The 8,306-nt window shown below is 39.1% G+C and overlaps 1 protein-coding gene across 5 annotated transcripts in view; it reads left to right on the plus strand.

The window, feature by feature from the left end:
• LOC137677711 (interleukin-1 receptor type 1-like) overlaps nucleotides 1–7,065 on the plus strand; it is a 28,575-nt gene extending 21,510 nt beyond the window's left edge. For 4 of the 5 annotated variants that reach the window (XM_068425202.1, XM_068425205.1, XM_068425203.1 and 1 more), the window contains 3 exons: nucleotides 782–925; nucleotides 1,989–2,153; nucleotides 3,603–7,065. In XM_068425202.1, coding sequence (XP_068281303.1) covers nucleotides 782–925; nucleotides 1,989–2,153; nucleotides 3,603–3,979 — 686 coding nt within the window. In that variant the 3' untranslated portion in view covers nucleotides 3,980–7,065. The remainder of the gene's footprint in view (nucleotides 1–781; nucleotides 926–1,988; nucleotides 2,154–3,602) is intronic. The other variant, XR_011050311.1, reaches the window with a different exon arrangement.
• Nucleotides 7,066–8,306: the final 1,241 nt, after the last annotated feature.

An 8,306-nucleotide genomic window follows, 5' to 3' on the forward strand; every position in this document is an offset into this window, starting at 1 on the left:
AGAAAAGCAAATCACCAGGTATTATAAGTGTCCATTTTTTTTTTTTTAAATTTAGCTACAGAAGAGCCTCTGGTCTATTGAGCTTGTGCTGAGCTGGCTTTGTCAACTGTGAGCCAATCCTTTGACAAATGTTATTCTCAAACTTTCCTTTAACTGGCCACATTGTGAACAGATAATTGACTGAAAGTGGATCTGAGCTCTAGTTTGTTACCTAACTGTAAGCTCTTCATAAAAATTGTTAGGGTAGGGTTTAACCTCGGAAATCCTTTAATATTAAAGAACTAAAAAATGCAGTTTGTGGAGGGTGTTTGTTTGTTTTAAGGAGAACAAACCTATTAAGGACAACAAATTAGTAGGTTCAATGACAGATCTTCAAAGAGGCTAGAGACAATGGAAAGCTGGTTGATCTGGGGAGAATAGCATGGTCAGGAAATTACCTCCCAACCTCTGACTTTCCTGCTTTCTGACTGATAAAATTTTACAAGAATTCTCACTCTACTGCTGCACTGGGATGTATGTCAATATTTTGTGTGTTTCAACTGAAGAGTAGCCTCATTTGTCACATTGCTAAGGTATCTTTGAAAGATAAAAGTAGGCTTGTCAAATAACAGTGTTTGCAGAAAGCATACATGAAAAACTTTAGTCTCATTCATTCATTTTTTTTTTAAAATATTTTAATGGCTAAACAATTTTTAACATCTCTTTTGTCTTTCTCTGGTTCTAGTGTATAACTGTGTTTTGTTTGTTTGTTTTTCTCTCTTCTTACTCCACTCTACTGCAGCTTGGAACATTCAGGGTTACTTAATTGGAGGAGGAGTTTCTTTGGTATTTTTAGTATTTTTTACTCTGTTTATCTACAAGATCTTCAAAATTGATATTGTGCTTTGGTATCGGGACTTCTGCCATCCTTTCCTGGGTAAAAAAGGTACATTTGTGTAACAGTGCTGTGTGTTGTAATGAACCTCCACCTTCCCTTGCAAAGTAATGAGTTAACCTCATGGAGTGTGATTGGTCTTCCTTGGGATTTTTGAAAGGATAACATGTTTTTAGGATGTTTAGAATTAGTTCAGATAACAAAAGCATCTACAGAGGAAAAATCAGCAACTTTCCAGGAATCCAGTACTATCTTTCCTTTCCCTGAAGACCCACTTCAGTGCTTTGAATTCTGTTCTGACAGCAGCTGTTCAGATTTCTTTTAATTACTGTTCTTACAGAAAGCAGTAATATAGTGGAATTGTTGGGTGTATTTTCCATAGATAAACCAGGACAAATTTCACTTTCTTTTGTTTTCTATTTGAAGGCACTTCTGCTTATTTTACTCTCTGTAAATTCATGGCATTCAGAAAAATGTTGATAGAGGTGCTGTCTATGAGAGTATGCTGAAGTATTGGTCATTTCCAAACATCTGAGAGGAGGTACATGGCTAGAGAAACAGAAAGTATCTTCTGGAGATATTGAGGTTCTGTTAGACTTCAAAGAAGTCTTTTAAATTTGGTCTTTCTGAAAAGTTTGTTCCAAAATATCTGATATAATTCAGACCTTGAAATTTGCCAAATACTTTGGTTTTGTTTTCATGTCTAAGGGGTTGCTGTGTTTTGAAACTCCAGGTTACAAAAATGACCTATGAGTTATATGGCAGCTGGAATTTGAAGTATTCAGTTGTACTACTGGAACTGCTGTTTTCCAGATAATTCAGTGATAACATTTTTTTTACTTAGAGTTGAAAAAAGAATATGCAAACCTACTTAATTTTGCAGGTGTCTTTTGCCTATTCAGATCCAGAATACTGAATTCTTGAAGGCCTGATTCTACAAATACCTCAGACTTAGTATAGTTATACACACTTAGATAATAGCAGGATTAGGATCTAAAACAATGATTAAAGTGGGGGAAAAAACAGAATTTGGAGATTTTTTTTATTTGTTCACTTGCTTGCTTTTGTGTCTTTAGAATCCATTTTTATATTACTTCTATTGCTCACTCTTTAGTTTCAGATGGGAAGATCTATGATGCTTATGTTCTGTATCCAAAGAACAGACAGAGCTGCTTGTATTCATCAGATATTTTTGCTCTGAAGATACTGCCAGAGGTCTTAGAAAGACAGTGTGGATATAACCTCTTCATATTTGGGAGAGATGATTTACCGGGAGAAGGTAAGCTATCTGAAGACAAATTATACTTGAGTTTTCTCATTGGCAACTGCACGTACAACTCAGAAACAGGCAATCAGATGTGATTCTAAATATCTCCCACCATCGAATGAGCTATGACTTTCTTATTCTCTCTGATGGAAAATGAGAAATACAGCACTGGGTGCTCCCATGAATTCTGTTTATCTCAGCCTTTCCCTTGTCATTATTTAGCTGTTCCAGGTTTTCTCAGTGTCTGGCTAGACTAGACATCTGGAGATGGAAGGAAATATGGAAAAGTAGGTCTTGTGAGTGGTGTGAAAAGAGCCCATTGCTTTGAGGTAGCATTTGACAGGATGAACTCTCTACTGTTTCATTTTTATTTGCTCTGAGAATTGCTGTCAAACCAGCGGGTTGCAATAAAGGGTGTAATGGATGCTTAGACAGTGCAGATGGGGGGAAAAAAAAAGAATACAAAGCAACAGTAAGTTACCAGGATCGATCGGCTGTATCAAAGACTACTTGTCCCTAGTGAAAGTTCTTACAAAGCATTGCCTTCCTTGTGAGACTTGAAAATCCTTGTGGAGATTTCCTCTGTGTGCATATGTGCATCAAATTTAAGTTTCTAGCATCTGATGCTGCAAAGTGAAAGTCTGTCCCACTGACTGCTTATGTGAGGTGAAATGATGAAAGTCTTCTGAATCCTTCCTGGTCTTACGACTTTAAGAAGATAATACTGAGACTGAATACATTTGCAGAGCAGGCCTTAAACAGAAATTTTTGCTTAAAAAAAATTGTGTGTGAACAAACGTATGTGAGGTAGTTTGTGGATCACTTTTTTTACATCTGAAGGCTTTTGGTAGTGGTTTGAGAAAGAAGGATTCTCTAAGAAGTAGAATCTAAAGTGCTGCTTTATTTTTCCAGCTTGAAAAAATGCAGTAGTCTGTTCTCAGGGTTAGCCTGTATGGTTTTTTGTGTGGTATTTACCATATTTTGCTGGTTTAGAATTAGTTGTCTGGAATGCCATTGAAGGGAGGATTCTTTGCTTTCTCTTCCACTTACATGTAACAAAAAACAATTAAGCATATCGGAACAAGCCATTTAAGGAAAAATGTCATAGTTTTATCTAGGCCTATGGTTTTGGAATTTGGTTTTTTTTTTTTGCAGTTGCACCTATGATGGTAATAAAATGGCATGAGTGAGATAATTAGTAGATAGTTGGTAGCTCTTCTCTGTTTATGCAAAACAAGACTGTAGACATGCAGTCTGATGGGGCCAGATTGTGTTGCATTGGCCAAATCTCTACTTGTTGGTTAACGCAATGTAACTGCTTGCGTGCTCTTATCCTGTCCCTGTTTGTAAGGTAAAGTATGTTGGCTCAAATATCAAACAGTGAATGAAGCAGCTGCAACATGTTGGTAACAAAAAATAGAAACGTACAGCCTTAATTTCCCGCAACCTTTTTCTCTACAGCTGTGATCAGCATTGCTGATGAAAAAATCCATCAAAGTAGAAGAGTGATAATTGTTTTAGTACCAGAACCCTCCTGTTACAGTGTTACAGAAGAAGTGTCTGAAAGGCAGCTAGCCATGTATAAGGCTCTTATCCAAGATGGCATTAAAGTGATTCTCATTGAACTTGAAAAAATACAAGATTATGCGGACATGCCAGAAGCCATCAGATACATTAAGCAAAAGCACGGGACTATCCGATGGAAAGGGGACTTCTCGGAAAGGACTCACTCAGCAAGTACCAGATTCTGGAAGAAAGTGCGCTACCACATGCCATCCAGAAAAAATGCATCTTTGTCAGGATTGCATTTGTTACCAAAAGACTTTAATTCTCCCTAAATAACAACAGAAAAATGACACTTATGGCCTAGTTCAGTTCACATAGTTGGTGATGGATTGATTGAAGGTCATATGTATCTGTTTTGTGCAGACAATCTCATCCAAATTTTCTGGATTGAAGGTACTACAACTTCGTCTACGGATGTGAATCATCCTTCCCTCTGGCCAGATCAACAGAACACCGTGTAATGTCATCAGTAGCACAGTGATGACATTGAAACCACGTAGGAAAGACATGAGGCCTTTTCCAAGAATTGCACTGTGCTTTGTTAGAATTCTTTTGGTATTAAACATGGAAGGGGAAAAAACTATCAAAAAACAGAAAACTTGTTTTTTGCAATTAAAGGTTGAATATGAAGGGAACTATATTAATTATAATTGTGATACTATGTAATGGGTATGGTTGATGCCAGTAAATGTTTGTTTCTTTTTTTTAATGAAATGACACAAAACTTTTCTTCATTACAAGTTCATTACTTGCCTTTGCTGAAAGTTTGCTGAAAGATAAATCCCTCTGTGTTCTGCATCAGTCTGTTATCATCCAAGAGAAAAGGTAAGAGACAATCCTAGCCCCCCAAAAGTGCTATTGAACCTGACAAAGCATAAATACTCTTCCCTGATCTTTTTTACACTTTAAAGAAGTGAACCATTTTTAGTCACTTGTCCCACGCAGACATCGTAAAAATACCGTTGTAATGCTGTACTGAGTCAAAAAAAATTCATCTCCAGAGGATTCTTTTTTCCAGTTGAGTGGCTTAATATATTTGTTCCTATTACCCAAGTGGAACAAAGAGCTAATGACACAGACTCTCATGGGGAGTACAGGATGTTTGGCCTCATCCCCCTCACTTTAAAGGTCAGACCAAAGGGCTTCAGGGCACCTACTTCTCTTGGGTCGCTGTTGCTGAAGAAGAGCAGGTCTCCCCTCCTGTTCCCAGCCAGGGTGCTGGCTCTAGCATTTGTCAGCTCTGAAACCTGAACCTGGCTGAACAGATTAATGTGGCAGAAATTCTTTTCCTTGCAATGGTTTTCGCCCAGATTAGTGAGTTTACCTGGTTCCCGGGGGGTTCACAGTACAATTGGAGAAGAAAAGGGGTGGTGAGGCTGTGCTTTTTGGCTCCAGGCACCTTTAGAAAATAGAGCTAAAATAGCATTGTTGCCCAGTGCTCCTTAAAGTGAGAGAGAGATGCCCTGTGTTACCACCTGTAGCTGCTTGATTTTCTCCTTTCCCTCTCCTCTGATCATGTGAGGAATCTGAGGTGACTGTGTACTGAATTTGGCCTGGGCTGGATGCATTCAAGCTGGAGTCGCAGTTTCCTTCCATACAGCTGTTTGGGAAGGGAAGTTGTTAAAACTTACTGTGCATGTTGAATCCTTTCTCTCTCCTTTTTCTGAAAATTTTTTTTTAAACAATATTAGGTATACCACAATTTTGTTAACTCCGAAGGTATGTTTGACTTGTGTGTAGACAGTGATGTAGTTTGTAATGACAAATTCTTTTTTCTCAAGGCAGGGAATTGATTTGATTGGTTTTAAGAAATTATCAAATCTGTTTAATGCCATGTTTATAGCTATGAATTTTATAGGAGCAGGAGATGTGAGAGCCAAATTGCCCGTGCTTTTCAGTCTGTGCTTGAAAGTTACATTTTTAAGTTGAGATCTATTTGTATATGGAAGCTTCAGGATTTGACTGTTACTGCCTTCAAGTGCTGCTTGCAACTCTGAATTCCTATTTGTGTCCTATTAGCTTCTCTCTTGCAGCATCTTTTGCTCTCCTCCCATGCAAACTCCAGCCTGTCTTTTCTCGTGCAGCTCCCTTATCTTGGAACAAGCAACTTACAACTGTGTCAAACTCCCATCACTTTCCAAGCTGTCCTTGAAGGCTGTTGCTAATACACTATTAGGCAGAAATTTTCCCTTTAAGTTCGTCCTTTGATATCTCCACTTTTTCATCTGAAAAAAACAAATGTTCTGCGTCCTTTAGAATCAGTCTACGCATTTTGACACTGCAGTGTTGCCTTTTTCTTCTTTCGTGGCTCAAGCATTTATCTTCTTATGCCTCCATCCTCAACCAAATGAAACTGATAGCGTGAGGTGCCATTCCACGGAAGAACTGCCCAGCGAACGTGGGATGGTGTGACCCTCTTCTGCCTGATAAGTGACAAAACCAGTGGAAATAGGTTCCTCTCCCATCTAACATGCTTTGATTACCTCAGTGTATGCTCGAAGTTTGAAACTTGGCTTCTGAGACACAGTGCCTTCTGAGCTTTGTGAGTTGAGTGTGTGTTTGGCCAGAATGGAATAAGAATCTCTTCACTTCAGGATAAGGGGGGGGAAAGTGCATTTGAAACATCAGACTATTTCAAACTGTTATGGTACTGGAGTGTTTTATTGATGAGTGTCATGTATGTATAGACCAATGCACGTGCTTACATTCTGTTCTCATTCTGTGTTTTAGTCAACACAGAAGTGTCAAGGGAGGAACAGTTCTGATCATGAAGTGCCACATTCACTTAGCTGTTGCACACAGTCTGCTTTTAAATACAATGTGTGTTCAGTGACAGTCTGTTGTAAAAGAGCCTTGAGATCCATCTGCAGTTACTGACATCCATCTGAGCAAGGCCAATTGTTATGGTTCACATCGATAGAAGAATTTACTGGGATGGAAGCTGTACGGTTTGGTCACAGAACTCTTCTGTAAGAAGATCTCTATATCAAATGTAAAGACTAGACACTGGGAGTATGGTAGTTGTACTCTGGGGACTAGGGTACAATACTGACTTTGCACTTCCACGTTGACAGCTTGCAGTATGCAGGCCAACAGGGTTCCAGCAGCCTCAGGCCTCCTGAATTACTACTTTTGCTAACTGGAATAGATGGAATGAAAACCTGCTACTTGTTATCCCTACCTTTAGGGATAGGAAAGTTATTTTACTGAGCCAAAATACTGGTTTTTAAAAAATATTTGTTCCTTTTGATATATTTATACAACTGATGATAAAGTTTTCATGTGTGTTATGTAAAGACACTTTGAAGAAAGGTCCATTTTTAATTCAATAAAGGCACTACATTTTTTTTTCTTACAACACTGCTGGTTTTTTTTCCTCATTCCTGCACTAAAGCATGTGGAGAATGAACAACAGCAAGCAGCAGTCTTGACTTGAAGTGTCTAAAACACGACTGCTATATTAGATCTTCATTCAGGCTGGTGAATGTGTGTGGGGGAAAGGATCTCATTACCCATTGTGTTAATCTTGTCTTGGCACAACATTAGCACTAACCACCTCACCCTGCCTGGGCAAACGGGAGCTGTGATCTTGGCTCTGCTCAGTCCTCTACTCTCCTTGCAGTGAGGTGGAGCTAGAGCAGCCCCAAGGCTGCTGCCTCGCTCTCTGGGACCAGCACGGTCCCCAGCAGTGCCCCACTGAGCAACCTTCTGCTGCAGCTCCTCAAGAGCTGGGGGAAATGCAGGAGACCTCAAAGGGAGGAGATGTGAAGGGCTTCTCATCAGTAGTGGAGAGGCAGCCTTCTCTGCTTGGCTCCTTGGGCAAGCCCTGACTTTCTGATCTGCTCCAAGAAAGCCAGAGCCTTGGCAGTTGGGCTGTAGGGGCTGGTCTTGCAGGAGACCTCATGTTGATTCCAGAGAGGCTAATGTACTTAACGTAAAGTTTACTGAATAATTTTCAATCCTAATAGATAAAAGGAGCTTATAAAAGTATGAGTTTTAAATTTGGTCTGTACTTTTTGCATTTTCATTGTTTTGAACTTCTTTTTGAAAGCTGTTACTGAATGCCATTTCTGCCCCTTTTTCTAGTAAAGGTAATGCCAGCTCTGCTTGCTAGTTTAATCCTGGGCTTGTTTTTTCATGCAAGACAGATAAGCAGATAAGAAAGCCATTAGAGGAGTTCGTCTGAAATGAGTGTTTACATACCTGTGTGACTCTCACAGTAGTTGTTTTTCAGACTTTAACTTTTTTTGACTTCTGTATAACCAGCAGCAATAAGTCTAATTCTATATTTAGACTGTATCAGCATTTTCATGTGAGATTTCCCAAATTAAGTATTTTCAAGACCTGTATTGATAATACTTCTGCTTTTTTTCATGCCTCATCTATACTGTACACCTGTCTAAAACCCAGGCAAGGGTTCAGGTAGTAAATTAATGTGTGTTTGAAGGTCCTATGCATTTGTTGCTTCCTCTTAGGAAAGGGATCACTATAAGCATCGCTTCCATGCTGACAGCAGCACAGCGCAAGTTCTTTTTAAACAAGGGTAGTGGACTATTTGCTTTTGCTAAGGTGCTCTTCATTCCCCAACTCTTCCAAGAT

Source organism: Nyctibius grandis, chromosome 2, assembly GCF_013368605.1.
Source record: "Nyctibius grandis isolate bNycGra1 chromosome 2, bNycGra1.pri, whole genome shotgun sequence".
In the NCBI taxonomy this organism is placed as follows: Eukaryota; Metazoa; Chordata; class Aves; order Nyctibiiformes; family Nyctibiidae; genus Nyctibius; species Nyctibius grandis.